This window comes from Xenopus tropicalis, chromosome 3 (assembly GCF_000004195.4).
Source record: "Xenopus tropicalis strain Nigerian chromosome 3, UCB_Xtro_10.0, whole genome shotgun sequence".
In the NCBI taxonomy this organism is placed as follows: Eukaryota; Metazoa; Chordata; class Amphibia; order Anura; family Pipidae; genus Xenopus; species Xenopus tropicalis.
The window spans coordinates 12,162,097-12,184,081 of NC_030679.2; the positions used below are offsets into that span (position 1 = coordinate 12,162,097).

The 21,985-nt window shown below is 40.3% G+C and overlaps 1 protein-coding gene across 1 annotated transcript in view; it reads left to right on the top strand.

Annotated features, from left to right (window-relative positions):
• The window catches only part of fam114a2 (family with sequence similarity 114 member A2), a 33,974-nt gene extending 12,433 nt beyond the window's left edge, over positions 1-21,541 (top strand). Inside the window, 12 exon segments of the mRNA NM_001199935.1 lie at positions 1,438-1,531; positions 2,928-3,026; positions 4,419-4,525; positions 8,739-8,873; positions 10,578-10,736; positions 11,304-11,424; positions 11,675-11,754; positions 12,826-12,939; positions 15,780-15,916; positions 16,657-16,729; positions 18,178-18,231; positions 19,352-21,541. Of these exon segments, the coding sequence (NP_001186864.1) occupies positions 1,438-1,531; positions 2,928-3,026; positions 4,419-4,525; positions 8,739-8,873; positions 10,578-10,736; positions 11,304-11,424; positions 11,675-11,754; positions 12,826-12,939; positions 15,780-15,916; positions 16,657-16,729; positions 18,178-18,231; positions 19,352-19,438 (1,260 nt within the window). The 3' untranslated portion in view covers positions 19,439-21,541.
• The last annotated feature ends 444 nt before the right edge of the window (positions 21,542-21,985 follow it).

Sequence of the window (21,985 nt, forward strand, 5' to 3'; positions counted from 1 at the left end):
CTCTGGTAGGGGAAGCAATTTTTAAGTGATAGGTGCACTTTAAGGACAGCCTTGGGTATTGGTCATCTCTTTAATCGGGCAGGATGTTAAATTTTGATTGGCAAACATTATTGCTGAATCATCAACGCTAACGTTAGTGGAGTGGACGAACGATTTTTCCTGCAACCAATGGTTGTGGGAAAGATTGTAATTGTAAGATGTATGGCCACCTTTAGAATAGAGAGGAGCAATGATTTGGCGGAGTGCTTCCTCCAGCCTTCCAAAAAAGAACAAATCGGTTTGTCTGCATTTCTATGGTTGTTTATATTATATTGTTATGCACAGATTATGGCAGAGCCTGATGTTATACAGGAGAATGAAGCATGCTGGTTGTTGATGTCAACCTGGAGTGTTATACTTTCCGGCACATTATGTCTTAATGGAGAACTGAGTAACGAATATACAGTAACTGTTAGGAAGTATTTCTGTGGCAGTTTTATGTATTGTTTTTTCTTGTAGCAGGTATTGGAATTCCTATGAATGTGCACAGGTGATAAGATAAGATAAAGGTTACTGAGCTACGTGGCAGTTCACATTTCTGCTGTTTCACTAGTATAATGATTGTTCATGCATATAAACATCTGAGCCTTCCATTGCAATTAATTTGAGTGGTTCCAAAATACAAAACCAGAGATCCCCTTTGATTGCAAAGATGTAGTGTTTAAATGCACTGCGAAAACACATGGGTTAAGGTGGCCATACACGGGCCGATTTTAGCTGCCGATATGGGTCCCTTAGACCGACTCGGCAGCTTATCGGCCCGTGTAGGGGCACTAACGACGGGCCTGCCCGACCGATATCTGGCCTGAAATCGTCCAGATATCGATTGGGCAGGTTAAAACATTTGGTTGGATCAGGGACGGTCCCCGGACCAATTGCGCCTATTACCGGCATTCTAATTTGATCATTTGGCCCCAGGGCCAAACGACCGAATTAGCCTGAATTTACCCGATATTCCCCACCCGTAGGTGGGGGATATCGGGAGAAGATCCGCTCGCTTGGCGACATCGCCAGGCGAGCGGATCTTTACGTGTATGGCCACCTTAAGAGATAATGTGTACTTTTTACAATCTATTGTATTGTACATGCAGGTTACATGAATAGATATCCCGTGGCTATCTAGCCATTAGATACTGTATAGGAACTACATCTCACATTGTGGCTCCTGCTCTTAAATGACATCATTTAAACTACCTTTGTACCTCTGCCAGCATCTTGTGCAACAACTGTGTTGATATAATTTTATAAAGTTAAAATCATTTGTTTAAATTAAAAAAAAGAAAGCTAATAGGCTCCGTACCAGTTTCCACATTCTGTCATTTTCTGAAGTGTGTAGAAATGTGCCAAAAGGGTTATTTCTCATGTGACAATTACTAGTTTCCTTTTCATTTTTTAAAGGATTCTGAGGCCAAATCTCCCTCTGGATGGGGCTACTGGGGAAACTGGGGCAAATCTTTAATATCTACGGCTTCAGCAACCGTGGCCACCGTGGGTGAGTAAATTAGATCTTTGCTCCATCTGAGTAAAGAAACGCAATCTTTTAGCCTTATTCCGACTAACATTCGGGAAGCAAATCGGAGAATGTTCGGAACATAAAAAGTCAGACAACAATCGTACAAAAGTGACCTCCCAGAGATGCAGTGTAAGTCCCCCAATGATACATAATACATGCATTATCGCTATCCAACCTTTCCGATCAACTAAATGGGCTATCACCATGGTATAAAGAGGATCTGGATGATCCTTCAGTCCGAAAAGCATACAAAATGTAGTTTTTCACAATTATATTGGTATGTGTATGGCAAGCTTTATTTTCTTAGGGGGGGGTTCTGCTATCTGACAACATAACTGGACTTAAATACTTTATACAAAAGCCTTTGTAGTGAACAGATACAGTTAGGTGTCATTCCAACTATAAAATAATAAAGTGTGACCCAATAGCAATCTTTGAGCAATCCAACACATTTACAGTATGTATGCTATGTACTGATGCACCCACGCAGGGTATTTTATTATAGTAGTATTATACTATTAGGTGACCCACTTTATTTATTGTTTTATCTGCTTCCTAAGAAAGGAGAATTTTTGTAAGACTTCTGTTATAAGAGACACTTGGTGATCTTATCATTTTTTAGTTTCCTTGATTTTACACCATTATTATACATTTCCCTGATTTTACACCATTTTTTAATATTATATGTATTATGAAAATGTATTCATATGTTTTTTTTGTTAAATTGATACCCAGTGTTGGCCTTGCAAGCTCACAGCATGCTACCAGTTCTGTTTGCCTAGACACTTGGCACTTAGCCATTTTTATGAGAAGGAAATCACAAGGTTACCAGTTTCTAGTCCATACATGCCCACATAGGTCAGCAGTTTGGCAAATTTGACTTGAAAAATGCATGTAATAAACACTTAACAGAAAAGTTTCTGTGTGGTCCTGTGCCTGCTATCTACCTATTTCTTGCTGATGCAGTCCCCGAACCGACTGCCCCATTGCCACCATTATAATTCGATTGTTTGGCCCCAGGGCCAAACGATCGAATTAGCCTACATGTTCCCCGATATCGCCCACCCGTAGGTGGGGATATCGGGTGAAGATCCACTCTCTTGGTGACCTCGCCAAGCGAGCGGATCTTCACATGTATGGGCACCTTAAGATGGACTTTTTTCCACCTTGCCCATTTTCCTGCTTCTGCCCTCCCATTTTCCTGACCCATGATGCCACTTGTCCACCCCCAGTGATTCCACTTCCCGACCTCCACCCGCAGACCAGTATTAGACTTCAAAATAGGTAGCAATCCTAAAAACATTATTTTCCGCAAACATGCTATGTGCTATATAAAAAGTTGGTACTAATCATTACTTTTTTCTTTTCCCTTCAGGCCATGGCATTACTAGTGCTATAGAAAAAGCTGAGAGTTCCCTTGGAGTCCCTAGTCCAGTTGAGTTGTCAATAAGAAGCCAAGAAGAGACTGAAGAAGGTGGGTATTCAGCCAGCATTTGTACAGCGGTTCATCTGGAAACTGTTGCCCACTCCTTTCAAGTCCCACGTCCTCAGCAAGAAGAACTTTCCTTCAGGGAGCTGAAGCTGAAAAAGAAAAATAATTCCCAAATTGTTGTACAATATTGACATCTGTACCAGATAACACAAACATTCCCTTTGCCCCCAACATTGCTGTTCATTGTTAGCAATTAACTGCTGTTCCTGGGAAAGTGCTTCCAAGAAACACTCCAGTGGATTGCTGGGGTGATGACTTTGGCTAGCATGGAACACCAGCTCAGGTACAGCTGCTTATAATGGATAAAGCCAGAGAAATCACATTATACAGAAAGAAAACCATCCACTGGCCATATTAACAAGCAGAGCAAAGTCTTTTTTATGTAGTCTTAGGACGGTGGTGCTACTTTGGGCCTATACCCATAGTCAAGAGAAGCCTAAAGCTGGCCATCCACAGAAAGATCTGCACATTTGGTGAGGTGGTCAATATTGGGCTGATTCAGTTGTTTGGTCTTTGTACTAAATGATCGTACTACAGCCACAGGAATTCAGACCATCAGGGCAAGGATTGTATTATTGATAGATGGGCAGATAAGCTGCTGACTCTGAATGGGCTGAATTGACAGCTTAAATCTGCCCATGTATGGGCAACTTAAACAATTTAGCATTTATGGTTGGAACTCATTTTCAGTTTCTTTGAAAGTGAATGTATTTTCCGAGGGAAGAACTGGAAGTAATTATTATTCTGAAAGCTGCATGTATAGTGTTCTGGCAGAACCAGTATAAACAGCTCTGCACTGAACTGGTTATTTTATAATTATACTTGTTTACTAGCCAGGATCAGATGATTTAATATTCAGTACATATCAGCATTAACAGTAATTATTTTTTCTGAGTTTTATTGACATTACGTACAGTTTTTACTTCTGATAGTAGTAGTGACACCTTATTGGATCCACTTGGACAGATGGACCTCAGTGCCAACTGTTCTCTTTAATGTTTTGGCGCCAAGTTCCGCCACTAAACTTTCTGTATAATTGAATACAACACTTTACATTTAGTGCTATCACAAATGGTGGTGGAATTTTGGTCAAAGCCAATTCTGCACTTTGGGCACACGTACAGCCACAACTGCATCATACAAATTGCAGAATTAACTGTTGCCACCCTGTTGCTAAAAATGCATCTCCCAGCTTCAAAGACTGAGAGTTGTAGTTTTGCTACAGCTGTGTCTTTGCTACCATCAGTGACTTGCAGCAGTGCCCCAGAGTAATTTATAAATGATAATAAAACATCAGGGTGTTACAATGGACGTTTTCCTTCTTGAAACTAAGAACTGGCTGTTCTATAATATTTTCCCATGTACTCCTTGTAGGTGCAGATTCGGTACAAAGTGCTGATGCCAAAGAGAATGAGAGTTCTTCTCCTATAACTGGAGCACTGGGATTCTTATCCAGCATCTCTACGGCAGTGCAGAGCACAGTAAGTACACACAAGGAACATAATGGTTTTTTTTAATAAGTGACACGCCTTGCTCACAATATCTAAATCTCCTTTTTGTTATGCATTGCAACAAGTTCCAACTCATGCAGCAAAGAGTCCTTACATAAACATAAACATTGCTAATAATGTGTTGTTGCCCAACTTTAGGTATTTTTACTGTGCTTATATTATTGCCTGTGCCTGATACCTTATGCAAAAACAAGCTGTTAAGGAAATTAAACAATAAAAATAGCTTATATTTAACTGAAATATTAGTGGACAGATGTTTGCATACCAAAAGATATGTTGGGTACTTCAACCCAACTTCAATAGACCATTATTCTATAAGCATACACATTAACTTTAGAGCATCAATTTTAAGTTGATACACAAGGGCTAAAATCAAACTAGCATTTACCAAATAACGTATTTAGTTGATCAGTCACCGGTGTATCATAAGCATTACAGGTAACTCACCGCTCTCAATCGGGGGTCTGGTTGCAGCACCTTAAACCTGCTGCAAGTTTATGTGGATTTGGAAGAGCCCAAAATGTGCCCCTTTTTTGAAGGAGAAGAAGAGGTATAATCACTAATGGTGCCAAAATGTTAGGCACCCCCAATAATTATAATTACTTACCTGAAACCCCATGCTTGTTCTTTTTTTAGCTGAAAACTGCACCAGCCCAGTTACCTCTGTAGGAGCACAACATAGCAATCTTCTATCTTTGCTGGGGCCCTTGGCCAGGTAGCCATGCACAACAGAGTGGAATCTGACTTTTTGCTTCTATGTTAAGCTTATTGCTTCTAAGTTTGGCTTTTCACTCATGCATGCACATCAGGACCAGAATGTAGAGAAGATAGATAAAGCAGATGCTGTCGTGGAATTCCTACAGTACAACCCAGTTCATTCAGCTATGAGGAGCACTGGCCCAACAGGCTACTGCACCAGGGAACCCCCAGAATCCCAGCCTATGTATTCTGTTAGGAGGTAGAAGGTCACTCATGTTCTGGCTCGGTCTCCCCATTGGCTCTACCCATTAAATTTTATTTGCATTCCCGTTCATAAAGTATTCCTGGATGTGTATATATATATATATATATATATATATATATATACAGATTGCCAATAAGCTGCACACCATAAAGATAGACAATACCTGGGTGCCTGTGCAGAGAGTCAGATATCCAGGGATGGGGTGACGGCACTCTCAGGGATTTACACAACGAAGTCTTTGAATTTTGCAAAAAATGTGAGGCTTTATTTAATCCAACGTTTCAGTTCCAAAATGGAACTTTCATCCCTGATGAAAGTTCCATTTTGGAACTGAAACGTTGGATTAAATAGAGCCTCACATTTTTTGCAAAATTCAAAGACTTCGTTGTGTAAATCCCTGAGAGTGCCGTCACCCCATCCCTGGATATATATATATATATGTATATATATATATATATTATAATAGAAAGAGTGCCGCACACATAGGGACTTGATACAAAAGAAAAAGTGGTTTTATTGAAAAAATTCCAACGTTTCGAGCACAATCTGTGCTCTTCCTCAGGGACAAAACCACCCTGAGGAAGAGCACAGATTGTGCTCGAAACGTTGGAATTTTTTCAATAAAACCACTTTTTCTTTTGTATCAAGTCCCTATGTGTGCAGCACTCTTTCTATTATATTTTTGTTTTTTGACCTGCACCAAGGGCATTTGGACTTTTATAGGGTGTGCTCCTCCCTGTATACTATATATATATATATATATATATATATATATATATATATATAAATTATTATCAGACCGGGACACCGGTCTAACTAGGACCTTTCTAATGGATAGTGCAACAGTGTTTCACCAAATTTTAAATACTACATCACAATGCAATTATTTAATAATCCAGTCAGATTCACTCAGTAAACCTTAGTCTAGTGCAACATATTTAATTGTTAAATACTGTACGAAATAGTAATCGGAATTTGCACAATAAATATAAAAAATCATGTGCTTTTCAATGTCACCAAAAGATGTCACCAGTGTACAATGAAAGGTCATATTATAATGTTCTTTTAAAATCCATTCAGTTTAATATCCTGTAGAGAAAAGAAAACATTATGTAACCGTTCTATAATAATGTATAAATATATACAAAAAGCTTGGCTGGCAGGCCTGGACTGGCCCTGTTTAGACTATTATGCCAACCCCATATGCCTTTGTGAAGTTGCTGAAATTCTTATCCTGCTTTATTTCATGTATCCAAAAAGCTTCTCTTCTGAAGGAGCATCATTTCCGCATCTCCACCCCCTGGCTGTATCTTCACCCGTTTAATTGACACACACCTAAAAGCTAAAGTATCGTGTTGTGCTTCTGCCCAGTGTTGCCCACGGGTTGCTGGCCAATATCCTGCTTTTGTTCAACCGGTTTCTTTACTCTTTCCAAAACCACTCGGTGCAGGCTTATGCTCTCCTTATCCTCCAATTGCCTGACTGTCTTGCCACAATAATGTAGTCTACATGGATACTTAATTACTGTATATACTCGAGTATAAGCCAAGTTTTTCAGCACCTAAAATGTGAAAAAGTCGGCTTATACTCGAGTATATGGATTTGAAGATGTCATTCGTTGCACGCGCACCCCCCCCCCTTGGAGGAACGGGCTGGAGCGTGCGTGCATGCGTGAGCGCGCGGCTTCGTGCAAATGAAGCGCATACAAGGTGCAGATCTTAGTTGGAAAATCTTTACAGCAGGCTGAAGGACATGTTATGCCATGCCATGTTATGAGAACAGAGGCCAATATTTTCACACAACTTGCACACAATGCTGCCACCCAGTGGCTCACATGCAGAACACAGTGTGCTTTACTCACAGGCCAGGCAGCAGGCACTGATTTGGGAATCCGCATATATGTTACCCTCAGCAGGACATTGGGGCAGAAAAACAGAATTTACCAAAGCTTGCCAGTTGCTTGAGTTTCCATCTTATGTATGAAAGTAATTAAAATTAAGGATGCACAGAATCCAGGATTCATCCAAATCCACACCTCTGGCCTTAAAATCATGTGACTTTTTTTTTCACATAAACACAGACTTTGAAAATTTAGAATATGCAAACCCTGAAGCACTCTCACAAGTAGAAGCTTTGCTGGGAGACATGCTGCATTGCGATGGGAGCGCACACAGTAGGATGGCAAGTACTTGATACTTAGTATGGCAGCTTCCTTAGCCTTCCCAAACGTGCCCAGACCACCCGTAGCATCTGCAACTTCAGGTGTTCATTGAGGAGATACCTAGGGTGGTGCAGTGTAGCAACGTGACTCTTGCAGTGTAGCAACAGCCATTAGGAAACAAAACAAGGATATAATTGTGCGAAGCGTGGATAAAGGTGCTGGGGTGATTGTGATGGACTATAGAGACAGTGAGAGTAGGTTTTGCATTTGCCAATACCCACAGATTGCCAGTCCAGGCCTGCCACCCAAGCTTTTTGTATTTTATATTAATTACAGCCTGGATAGCCTCATAAATGTCTCTTTGCTGTTGGTCAAGTGAACAAAAATGTATATCAGGAGTTGAAATTTAAAAGTTAATTAATCTGAGGGATGCAGGTGGAACTCCGCTCATAAATCTCTCTATGTATTTATGCTGATTTGGGCCCCCCTAGTCTTGGTTGTATCTGTGCATTATATATATATATATATATATATATATATATATATATATATATAATATACACGGTATATATATTACACACATAGCCAAATACACATGACCACATGATCTTTTTCTGTCATTGCTCCAGAAGGCCCTGGATATTCACTGTGGCAAATTCTGCTGAAATGCAAAGTTTTGGCTCAGTGCTTTACACTCTTAGCGCTGATATGGGTATTGAACCTGTGCCTTCATGAATAACAGGACTGTGGCATAAGGATGAAACCATTTATTTGCTATCATACATAGTAACATACATAGTAAGTTGGGTTGAAAAAAGACATACGTCCATTATGTTCAACCATAATGCCTATATCTAACCTGCCTAACTACTAGTTGATCCAGAGGAAGTCATTTTTTCATCATGAAGTCATTTTTTTGCCCAGTGGTATCAAGGATTGTCTTCCTTAATGAAAAATAAGACTTGGCATTGCTGATCTTAAATATTGATGACTATATGGTCTTAAACCTATTTAATATTAAATTTGTTGCTGAGTTGCCCCCATTGTGTCTTGATTAGGGGAAGACTGTTCTCACTGGAGGGCTAGATGCTCTGGAATTTATCGGGAAAAAGACCATGGACGTAATTGCTGAGGGAGATCCAGGCTTTAAGAAGACCAAAGGAATTATTAATAGGAACTCTACTTTATCACAGGTAAATCAGTTTTATTCAGCACCAGTGTAAGTATCCTGGCATATCACTGACAAATAGCTTGTAGTTAGAGATGCATCAGTTCCTGCTATCCCGGTAAGTTATCTATAAGATTCAGACTGTAAAGGTGGCCATACACAGACTGATTCTAGCTGCCGATATCGGTCCAACTCGGCAGCTTATCGGGCCGTGTATGGGCACTAACTACGGCCTGAAATCGGGCAAATATCGATCGGGCAGGTTTAAAAATTTAGTCTGATCGGGGACTGCATCGGCTCATAGATGCGGTCCCCGAACTGACTGCCCCTATACCCGTCGTTCTAATTCGATTGTTTGGCCCCAGGGCCAAACGACTGAATTAGCCCGATATTGCCCACCCGTAGGTGGGGATGTCGGGAGAAGATATAAATGGATCTTAGGGTGTATGGCCACCCTAAGAGTGAAGACAGACAGGGCGATTAGTCGGCACAATGTTTAAAATCAGTTGCGGCGACTAATTGCCACAGCAAAACCTAACAGCAACTTGCATACTTATGGAGAGAGGTTAGTCGCTGGGATTTTTTGCCAATTTTTTAGTCGCCCTGAATGGGTTTTTTTAAAAAAAAATCACAGTGTCTTTGCCCTAATGCTTACTAGCAGAGAGCAGGCATCCTGACAAATCTGCCAAGGAGTGTAATAAAGTATCAACATAGTGGTCAGAGAAATAGTATAGCTAGAAGGCTAGAAATGCTACACATAAGGGATCATTTACAATGCCCCCATGCAAAGTGCAAAAAAGACTGCAATCGGCCATTTAGGTTTTTTTTTTGCACATTGTCCACTACGTGGGGCGAATAGAATTTAATCTAGTGCAGCCTGCAATAGGCCGTTCTAAAGTCAAAAGGGGCTGGTAGGGAAAGGCACGTAGGAGTCCTACAAAGTTGCAAAGGTCTGTCTCCTCCAGCAAGGCAGGTCTGTCAGTCTGCTGGGTTGTGTTACATTGTTTCAAATGCCAGAGCCCCCAGGGCAGAGAATAGAAAAGGACAGGCAGACACTGCTTTTAATAGCAATTATATATACAAATAAGTCAAAAACCATTGCAAATATGTAATGAATGTATATTACAAAGTTGCTTAGAATTATGTTTATTTTTATTAGGCAACAAATTTATATTTTGGGTTGATGTGTCCTTTAATGTGGTTATATATAACATTTAATGTGTGGATTCATTTTATTACTGTGTTTTTCTCATTTTTCTGTGCAAGCTTAACTAGCTGTTACATAAGAGGCCTAAGCAAAGACTGTCTTCTAGTTGTGTAATATAAAGTATTGTAGACATGGTTACAAAACCAAAACAGTATAAGTAGGTCATGTTATTGCTTACAAAGTTGCCTTTAAACAAGTGATAACTATACTTACTTATACTTATACTTATTTTCCTGATACTTGAGCCCAAGCTGTAATATTGCAGGGTTCTCAGTTTATGACAAGAGGCATTTAAAGAAAAACTAAAGTCTAACTATAGAAGTAGGCTAGAAAACATAATGTTTTGGCCTTCTGTACCAGCCCAAGGCAACCACAGCCCTTTAGCAGGGAAGCTCTGTGCCTCCAAAGATGCCCCCATGTGGCACTTATGACTTGGTTGTGTTAGCCTGGTCATGCAGTGTTAGTGTTTGTCAAATTGCTTGGTAATGGTTAATCTTTTGTGCTCTTTTTTATTTCTTTAAGGTTCTGCGAGAAGCCAAAGAGCAAGAGGAGCTGCGTGTATGCAGTGATTTTAATGCAGAGACAGAGCAAAAGGCACACTATGGGTTGTTGTTCGATGAGTATCAGGGGCTGGCTCATTTAGAGGCTTTGGAACTGTTGTCTAAAGAGAGTGATGCAAAGGTTAGTATCTTACTTACTGGTCCCATTTAATTGCTACAGATAATATCATATGTGGGTGTATATTTTACTTATGTTTACAAAGAGGGTACTACACTGGTGGAGGATGAGCAGGGTGGATTGGGTTTGACACAATAAATAATGGAGTTGGTGTTGTGCGAATGAAGTAAACACAATTATTGTGGTTTTTTTATTACAACATAATTCTTAGCACTTTCTCTTGATTACACATCATTTACATCAGCCCCTGTCACAGTGGAGCTTGTAGTCCAAGGTCTGTATTGCATTTTACATGCACTATGGTCAGTTTTATTGGGAACCTGTAAAAGCTTATGTTTTGGACATAGAGGCAGATATTGGGAAATCATACAAAATTAAGATAGTGCCCTGTCTGGAATTGAACCTAGGACCCAAGTAACAGAGCTTATCGGTGTGCCATGGTGCCGCCATAATAGTATAAAGAAGGGGTGCTGCATTAAGGAATTAATACATTTTGGGACTGGAGGAGTTGCAAAAGAACTTTCATATCAGTGATGGCTTTACACATACTTAATTGCACATTTTTTCTAGACTAAGGCAATCCTTAGCTCGCTGTCTGGGGAGGAGCTGGCGGAAGTAAAGGCAGAGCTAGAACCGCTGAAGGAAGCATTCTCATTGGAGGAATTTGATGATGAAGAGGAATTGGAAAAAGGTACCTGTATTAATTATGTAAAGCTTATAGAGATAAATGAATAATGGTTTAGTGAATGAAAGACACAAAGTATATATAAATGACATGAAATGAAACATTATTTGAAAGGAACAGATACTGTTTGTGTGGGTGTCAGCTGTAACATAAATCACTTATATGAATTTTTCACGCCAGTGTCCGTTCTGGAATTGCCTTTGTATTGACTTTTAGTGTACCACTTGTCTCTTCAATAATTAATCTCTCATCACAGGAGATGAAGAGTTTACCCAGGAGGTAACCACACTTTTTGATGAATTACACATCTCTGCGCGACCACTCAAACTAACCAAAGTAAGTATTCTAACCTATTAATGCCCAGTTAATCGTGCATGACAAATCCTTGTCACAGCATGGGTTGTGTCAACAGCTAATATGTCTGGCAGCCAATAAGGCAAACTTGTTTTATGAATCAAAGACTGCATTATCAACACAAGTTAATGTATTTGAGTCTTGCTCTACACAGGTAGATAGTTTCCTTTTAATTAAAAATCAAAGATACTCCCTGAAGTTTTCTTCATGGCCAGTAAGTTGCAGTACAGGTATGGGACCAATTATCCAGAATGCTCGGGACCTGGGGTTTTCCGGATAAGGGATCTTTCCGTAATTTGGATCTCCATACCTTAAGTCTGCTAAAAAATCACTTAAATATTGAATAAACCCAATAGGCTTGTTCTGCCCCAATAAGGGGTAATTATATCTTAGTTGGGATCAAGTACAGGTACTGTTTTATTATTACAGAGAAAAGGGAATCATTTAACCATTAAATAAACCCAATAGGGCTGTTCTGCCCCCAATAAGGGGTAATTATATCTTAGTTGGGATCAAGTACAGGTACTGTTTTATTATTACAGAGAAAAGGGAATCATTTAACCATGAAATAAACCCAATAGGGCTGTTCTGCCCCCAATAAGGGGTAATTATATCTTAGTTGGAATCAAGTACAGGTACTGTTTTATTATTACAGAGAAAAGGGAATCATTTAACCATTAAATAAACCCAATAGGACTGTTCTGCCCCAATAAGGGGTAATTATATCTTAGTTGGGATCAAGAACAGGTACTGTTTTATTATTACAGCGAAAAAATAAATCCTTTTTAAAAATTAGAATTATTTGCTTATAATGGAATCAATGGGAGACGGCCTTTCCGTAATTGGGAACTTTCTGGATAATGGGTTTCCGGATAACGGATCCCATACCGGTACCTGCTTTTGTTAATGTTTTACTGATAACTACAGTTTCTATGAATCTCAGGAAAAAAAGTCACTGTCATGTCCACATTAAAGAATCCCTTTTTGCATTAGGTTGTGATAGAGATTTGTCCTGTAATGGTCTCTTTAACCTGACATATTTTACTGTATTAGGCCCGGATAGATGCATACAAATGGATGGCTGATGTAGAGGAAGATGGAAAGAAGAAAAAGGAAGAACAGGCTGAACCTGAAGATGCTGAAGTACAGGGAAAAACCAGTGTGGAGGTAACCCAAAGCAAACAAAAAATAGAACTAAATAGACTAAGTGACTTCATCTTTCATTATTGTGAATATAAACTCTCCACATAAACCCTCTAAATGTGCTCTTATTGCTGCTCTGCACATTTCTACAGTTCTTGCCCCTTGTTTTGCCATTAGCCAGGGTTTCAATGACTATGCAAATGGGTTGTGCAGTAAGATTCAGTCTTAGGGTGAAGACATACAGAGCTACTTAATAGCAGCTACTTGTCATCAGGGGCGCTTCTGCCATGAGGCGAGTTGAGAAACTTGCCTCAGGCGGCAGAAGCGCCCCAGTTACCAGGGGTGGCAAAAAGCCGCTCCTGGTAACTTTAAGAGCCGAATTTCCGGTTTTTAAACCGGAAATTCGGCTCTTCTAGTGCAGAGAGCGCAATTGCGCTCTCTGCACTAGCGATCAGACCGCCCCCGGACCCGCTCCTGCGCTGGAGAGGTGGTGGGGGGGGGGGCGGCATCCAGGAGCCGCCTCAGGCGGCAAGAGGGGCCCAAACGCCCCTGCTTGTCATGGCTACTAAATACCAGAAAATCCCCTGCCATAGACAATACTGAGAATTGCCTCTGCTAAAACACACGTCAGTAAGTGATCAGCATTGTCTGTTTCTGTAGCCACGACAAGAAGCTGCTACTAGTAGCTCAGTGTGTCTTCACCCTTACACACTCTGTCACCCAACAATTTTGAGCAGCGTTTAGAGAATAATGGACATTGCTACTTTTTACTCCAGCTTTCCCACTGCTGACTTGTATTAGGTCATAATGTGATATTTACTCTGTTAACACGTATTGAGTATTGGTCTATAGCTAACCAGGCAAGGTATTATATGGATGCTTTTCATAATTACAGGTATAGGACCTGTTATCCAGAATGCTTGGGACCAAAGGTATTCCAGATAAAGGGTCTTTCCGTAATTTGGACCTCCATACCTTAGGTCTACTAAAAAATGTATAAAACATTAATTAAACCCAATAGGATTGTTTTGCCTCCAATAAGGATTAATTATAACTTAGTTGGGATCAAGTACAGGTACTGTTTTATTATTACAGAGAAAAGGGAATCATTTAACCATGAAATAAACCCAATAGGGCTGTTCTGCCCCCAATAAGGGGTAATTATATCTTAGTTGGGATCAAGTACAGGTACTGTTTTATTATTACAGAGAAAAGGGAATCATTTAACCATTAAATAAACCCAATAGGGCTGTTCTGCCCCCAATAAGGGGTAATTATATCTTAGTTGGGATCAAGTACAGGTACTGTTTTATTATTACAGAGAAAAGGGAATCATTTAACCATTAAATAAACCCAATAGGGCTGTTCTGCCCCAATAAGGGGTAATTATATCTTAGTTGGGATCAAGTACAGGTACTGTTTTATTATTACAGAGAAAAGGGAATCATTTAACCATGAAATAAACCCAATAGGGCTGTTCTGCCCCCAATAAGGGGTAATTATATCTTAGTTGGGATCAAGTACAGGTACTGTTTTATTATTACATGAAAGAAGAAACTCAATTTTAAAAGACTGAATTATTTGATTAAAATGGAGTCTATGGGAGAAAGGCATTCCGTAATTCGGAGCTTTCTGGATAACGAGTTTCCGGATAACGGATGCCATACCTGTACTAACTTCCCAATGAAAACAATTCAAAATGTTAATTACTGTATTTACAAGCAGCTTCTGTCTGTCATTGCTGTGAAAGCACCACAGGCATAAAAAAGTACTGACAGTTTTGTCAGTCGGCTAGCTTTGTTCTTACACTGTATAATGGTTGGCCAGCATGATTGAAAACAGCCAAACTTTTGTGTAGGAATATGCCATTTGACTTATATTGTTACATGATCGTAGAGTACAGATAAATGGCAGTGTAAGCAAGATACCTATTGTGACTGCAGATCTGTCAAGGGGAGACTGGGATTCAAAATTGGCAATACAATTAGGGCTCTGGTGCACGGGGAGATTAGTTGCCCGCGACAAAACTCACTGTTCGTGGGCGACTAATCTCCCCTGATTGCCATCCCACCGGTGAAAATGTAAATCACCGGTGGGATGGCAAGTTTCCTCTCGAGGCAAACTCTCGATTTACATTTTCGCCGGTGGGATGGCAATCCGGGGAGATTAGTCGCCTGAGACACGGGAGATTTGTCGCGGGCAACTAATCTCCCCATGTGCCAGAGCCCTTAATGTATTTGTTTATTCTTAGCCAATTGATGTTTAAGCAGTATGGACTAGCAAGACATAGATGTTATTCCCTTGAGAATCCTACTGCAGGGCTTGTCTGTGTGAGATTTAGCAATTGATGTGTATTGAAACCCAGTGACTAATTCTTGTGTCTGCCTCCTGTATAACAGTAGTACTGTACTGCATTTGTATTGCTAGGTACCTTTATTGTCAGAACTTCATTGGTTTGTATAAGTACAGTCTTGAAGAGGAAGGCTCACGTTTGAGCTCTGAAAGGAAAACTATACCCCCCGAACAATAAGAATATATTGCGTAAACCAGCTCATATGTTACATGTTACACCCCTAAATAAACCATTTTCATAAAAATGTACTTTTTGAGCTGTATGTGCCTTGGGTAATCTTGAAAAAAAAATCAACATTAAAGGGCTCCCCCTGGATGGTACAATTCACGGTGCATAGAAACAAAGGGCACACATACAGGCTAGGTCACATCAATCTTTTTATTCCCATACATTAAGTTGATCAGACTACTACTGGTTACTATAGCTAACTGCAGTGGGGTGAATTGGTTAATGGGCCATACTGTTTCTAAGACTAGATTGCTAATATAATGTGTTTGATTTCTCTTGGCAGGATATCCATGAGTTTGCTATCCGCAGCCTGGCAGAACTGACTGCCTGCTCCATGGAAATGTTCCACAAAGCAGCCACCCTGATTTTGCACGGGGAGTCCCCAGTACCTGCTGCTGCACGAGGCCGAGCGCTATCCCAGTGAGTAATACCTCAGCGGTTTGTAATTAACCAGTGCTGACTTGAGTGCAGGCGATTTGCCAGAATCTTATGAGACATTTTACCAAATAAACAGATTTATGTTCTTTAAAGTATTGATATATTAAATTCTGATATAAAATAATAAGCAGAATATATATGTAGATGCATTTTATTGTTACTATAGTATTGCTACTCCTGCTGCTACTGAATTCAAGTGGTGTTCTAGCCTGTTATATTGTAGATCCATTCCTGATGATAGTAACAATAAATCTACTGTTTCTAGAAGCTTTTTTTATTCGCCAATGTATGTATATCTTTATTTATTAAGTGCTACTTATGTACGCAGCGCTGTACAGTAGGATACATTAATACAAACAGGGGGTTATTAAGATAATAGATAAATACAAAGTATAACAATAAATACTAGATACAGTTGCAATAAGTTAAGAGTCAAAGAGGATGGAGGTCCCTGCCCCATAGAGCTTACAATCTATATATTATTGCAGTCCTTTTTTCTGCAGTACAAATTGCCGTTGATAGGGCTGTTCTGTTGCAGCCTGTGGCAGATATTTCTTTTCTGTTTGAAAATGTGATGGTTCTGCATGAAGCTATTGCAATAACAGCCCCAAACATACTTAGCACATCCCTGTCTGCAAAGGAACTTTTATTGGATAAGCAGAGGTGAATTTGAATTTTTATGTGATACTTTTACCTTAATGATCTTCTCTCTTTCTCTGTAGAATGACTATCTTGCTATGCAAAGAGCTCACACAGCTTTCAAAAAGAATAACCACCCTTCTGACAATAACAGGGGTAAGTGTTATACAGGCTAGAAACTAGGCATGTTCGTGCACGTAAGCTTGCCCTTTTTTTTTCAAGTTTATTGAGAAGATTTTACATCAGTTTCAGCATATATACATCACATTTACGAGGCAGAGTTACACAATGTAATAAGGTTTTAGTATATGACATGTTTTGCAGTAACAAAAGTTGCAACAGCATTTTAAAATACATTATAACCTTATCTTTTGTATGCACTTTCCTTTCCCTTGTCATTGCTGACTGTTTCCCTCGGATGTTGGCACATATTACAGTTACAAACATACTATCATAAAATGCTTAGAGAAAATACCGCCATAGCTCACTTAAGTGGATTTTTCTAGCCATTTTCCCCATATTTTTTCGTGCTTTTTGGGGGCTCCTCTAGTTTTATATATTAGACTTTCCATTGCACATAGGTGTTTGACTTCAGAGAGCCAATGTGAATATTTGGGGGGTGTTGAGTCTTTCCATTTCCTTGTTATTGCTTTTTTTGCTAAAAATAAACATTCTCTGGTGAATACACTAAGATGTTGCGTGAGTAGTTCTTTGAGCCCTATGCCTAGCAGACACACCTGGGGGGTTCTTGGGAGTTTCACCTCTATGATCAGGTCCAGCTTGTTCAAAACCTTGGTCCAATATTTACCCAGGACCGAACCTTTCCACACCATATGCATTATGCTTGCCCTTTAAGGTCCCCATACACTGGCAGATCTGCTCGCTTGTCGATGTCGCCAAGTGAGCGGATATTCTCCCAATATCCCCCACCTACGCTCGAATTATAACGAGGGGTATAGGTAAAGTCGGTCCGGGGACCGCATCAATGAGCCAATGCGGTCCCCGATCCGACTAGATTTTCTAACCTGCCTGATCGAGATCTGCCCGACTTCAGGACAGATATCGGTTCTGCCCATACACGGGCCGATTAGCTGCCGAATCAGTCCAAGGGACCCATATTGGCAGCTACTATCAGCCCGTGTATGGGGACCTTTAGTCACTCTTTCATCTTTAAGGGCAGCGGCACATGGAGAGCTTAGTCACATGTGATAAAGCTTCACTATTGCAGGAGACTAATGTCCCCAAAATGCCATTCCTCTGGCAAGAAGGATGGGATGACTTATGCGTCGCTTTGGTTTCCCGAAGTCTCTCAAGGAAACTCCGGGCGACTTCGAAAAACCGAAGCAACGCGAAAGCCATCCCACTGGCGACTTACATTCTTGAGTTTCAGATAACTGCTCCAAATTGGAAAACTGCTGAACAGAAATTCAAATAAACATTGTGATGCAATAATATAGAAATCATTTTCAATCCATTTCCAGGCAAAGGGGGAGACTGATGCTCGAGTACATAAAATAGAATGTTTTGCAGATATTTGCTATAACAGGATAGAATGTGTTAAAGATAAATCCATCTTGAATTCTAACATATTTTGTATATTACAGGCCTCCGAAAAGTCAGATGTCCTGAACCCGTTAATTACCGGAGTCTTCCTAGAGGTGAGTTAAAATACACTGTAGATATTACATTAACCCTTACAGCTGGCATTTTGATCTCAGCCAAACCCCGTGATCAGAATGCTCTGGACTGCTGGTCCAGAGTGTGGAGATCGTAATTGTTCACCGTTAAAATACTAATTATTACCTAGAGCAGTGATCCCCAACCGGTGGTTTGTGAGCAACATGTTGCTCCCCAACCCCTTGGATGTTGCTCTCAGTGCCCCCAAACCAGGTACTGTATATACTCGAGTATAAGCCTAGTTTTTCAGCACCCAAAATGTGCTGAAAAAGTGACCCTCGGCTTATACTCGAGTCGGGTGCCATGGGTCCCTCCAGACTAGCACCTTCTGTCCTTTGTGTGCAAATTAGGCCACCCGCAACCAGACCCTACCCTAGCTGCCAGTTTGCCAATGCGCAATGAGCGTGGGGTAGTACTCATTGTTTTGTTCTCCGCTTACAGAGCTAGTTTACTGTTTTTCTTTGAAATAAATATTTAAAAACATATGCCCCACTTATGCCTCAATTAATGTAATTTTATTGGTATTTATTTTGATTATTGAAACTTAGCAGTAGCTGCTGCATTTCCCACCCTAGGCTTATACTCGAGTCAATAAGTTTTTCCAGTTTTCTTTGGTAAAATTAGGTACCTCGGCTTATATTCGGATCGGCTTATACTCGAGTATATACGGTAGTTATATTTGAATTCCTGACTTGGGGGCAAGTTTTGGCTGAATAAAAACAAGATTTCCTACCAAATAAAGCCCCTGTAAGCTGATAGGGTGCATAGAGGCTGCCTAATAGCCAATCACAGCCCTTATTTGGCACCTCCATGAACTTTTATGGTGCTTGTGTTGCTCCCCAAGTCTTTTTACATTTGACTGTGGCTCACGAGTAAGAAAGGTTGGGGATCCCTGAGCTAGAGTATCAACAGACTGTAGTTTCATTGCATTAAACTGCAAATTTCTACACCCCTTGGTGACTTTCTGTTACTGGTGCTAAAAATTAAAATTGTCTTACTACAGACTACTGTATTGTAAAGGGATGCCATATAAATGCTTCCTGCCTCAGAGTGGTGTATAATACAAAGAATAGAATTCTAAGCACTGTCTTTCGGTTGCAGGCTTCTAACAGCGCTTCCTACATCCAAGATGCGTTCCAGCTCCTTCTGCCAGTGCTTGAAATCTCCCACATCCAGAGCCGGACATAACCTCGACATTACCTTTTCCAAATATCGTTTGTCTTTGGTCTCTGCTGCAATAAACTGGATTACCCAGTTATCTTCTTCAGGTGTCTGAAAAAGTGTGCAAGTTGGAACAGATTTTTAAAGGGAAAGTCTCTGCTTTCAGGCAGACACATAGCAGCCTGTATCGGCAAAGTGACTGAGGCCTAAAGAGGGCTTTTATTGTTGGATTTCCACCAATGAAGGTGTCTGTATTTTACCCCTCTTTGGTGCTGAGCAGGATAAAGAAAGGTAGATTTTAAGCCAAATCGGATTTTAACAAGACTGAGATTCAGAGAGGGTCAATAATCTGCTTTTATCCCTTGTTACTAACATTTGCCAAAAGATTTGTTATAGTGAGCCAGTCATTTGCATTGAATAAAACACAACCCTGTGGTTGCTTGAGAACACACACCACCTTCCTCTATAACCCACATAAAAGAGCAATTATTTATTGGGCTTTTAAAACATTTTTATAATAGGACCTTATGGTCAATGGCGTTTTTGTGGTTGTGTATTTCCGCCAGCTGAGAAGCACCTGAATCCACGCTCCCATTCTTTTATAAAAATTCATACAAATAAACAATTTTCATAAAAATATACTTTTATAAGTAGTATGTGCCATTGGGTAATTGTAAATAGAGAATTGCCATTTTAAGTGCTTAGGGCTGCCCCCTGGGATTCACAGTGCACACAAATAATGCAAGGCACACATACATGCTAGGCCCCATCAGCCAATTAATGGTCAGTTCTGTCTTTTGCTCCCACACTACTTCCTGTTACAGTCAGAGCTGCATTATTTCTGGTCATGTGATCTCTGAGGGAGCACCCAGCCCATCACAAAATGGCGGCTCAAGGGAAAAGATGTAAAAGGGCAATATTTACTGTTATGTAGCTTGGCAAGATTCTTTAATAGGCCACTTATTATGATATAAACTGTCTAAGATTAAGTTAAGTCTTCTTTCTGGGATATAGTTTTCATTTAAGCAGGACGTGGAAAGCAATATTTATTGTCCCTGCTGCCTGTGATAATAAAACATCATGGGACAACTTTCCAGTATTTTAGTGATGCTGGCAGATCCCTGAATTATATTGGGGCTATATTGGGGTTCTTTAAGACCTGAGCTGCCTTAAGGTCCCCATACACTGGCCGATTCTAGCTGCCGATATCGGTCCCTTAGACCACGATTCGGCAGCTTATCGGCCCGTGTAGGGGCACTACCGACGGGCCTGCCCGACCGATATCTGGCCTGAAATCGCCCAGATATCGATCGGGCAGGTTAAAAAATCTAGTCGGATTGGGGACCGCATCAGCTCGTTGATGTGGTCCCCGGACCGACTTTGCCTATACCCATCATTCTAATTTGATCGCTTGGCCCCAGGGCCAAACGATCGAATTAGCATGGATTCTCCCGATATCACCCACCCGTAGGTGGGGGATATCGGGAGAAGATCCGGGCACCTTTAGTGTCAGGCAGCACTGTATGTACAGTTTCCACTGTCAAACTGGGGGGGGGGGAGGCAATATGTTCCAAAAGGCTGCATGTTTACATCAGGACTGCAGCCTACCACATCCTTACACTACACAACAGCCCATTGTAAAGGACTGACACAGCAGTCTCAGTAGGAAGGTCGGGTTCTAGTATACAGAGGTAATAAAAGGCTCAATGAAGGGCAATAATGCAGGGTAATAGGGCATGCTGCCGCATTAATATTAGTGCCAGTTTAAGAATATTTAACACACATCTATATAAAATCAACTACATATATATGCCCTATAGAAGCATACATACATTTGTATACTGTGAATGTCCTTAATGCTCTCTTAAGCAATATACCCCTATAAACTAGCCCAGAGTATTGTTCCAAACACATCTCTCACACATTGTCTCTCCAGAATGGCACTTCCATATAACCTTCCTGCTTTGGTGTGTACTTAACTATTTACTATCAATGTTGGATACAGTAGCTATGCCATCATTACTAGCTCAGGAGCAAAATCTGTATTTTTGTGTGTCTTATGTTTGTTATTAGTATTGTTGTTAAAACATTAACTTTGATTATTTACTGAGTAAATATTATTGTGTATTCATGCATTGCCAGTTATTTCAATTAATCCTGTTTGGTGATTTCAGATGTGGAACTGGGCCTTCAGAACCCATGTGTGAATGTCGATGGGAATAATGTACTGCTTGGTGTAAAGTGTTTAGGGGATAATGTATCGCTTGTTGTGCAATATGGGGAAAGTCACCAAGAGGCTTCACGATGATATAGAATCCTGCAGTGACGACTTGTTTCCTCACACTAGGGTATATTAATTCTTATACAGGTATGGGATCCCTTATCCGGAAACCCGTTATCCAGAAAGTTCAGAATCACGGAAAGGCCATCTCCCATAGGCTCCATTATAAACAAATAATTCTCATTTTTAAAATGGTTTCTTTTTTCTCTGTAATAATAAAACAGTACCTGTACTTGATCCCAACTAAGATATAATTACCCATTATTGGGGGCAGAACAGCCCTATTGGGTTTA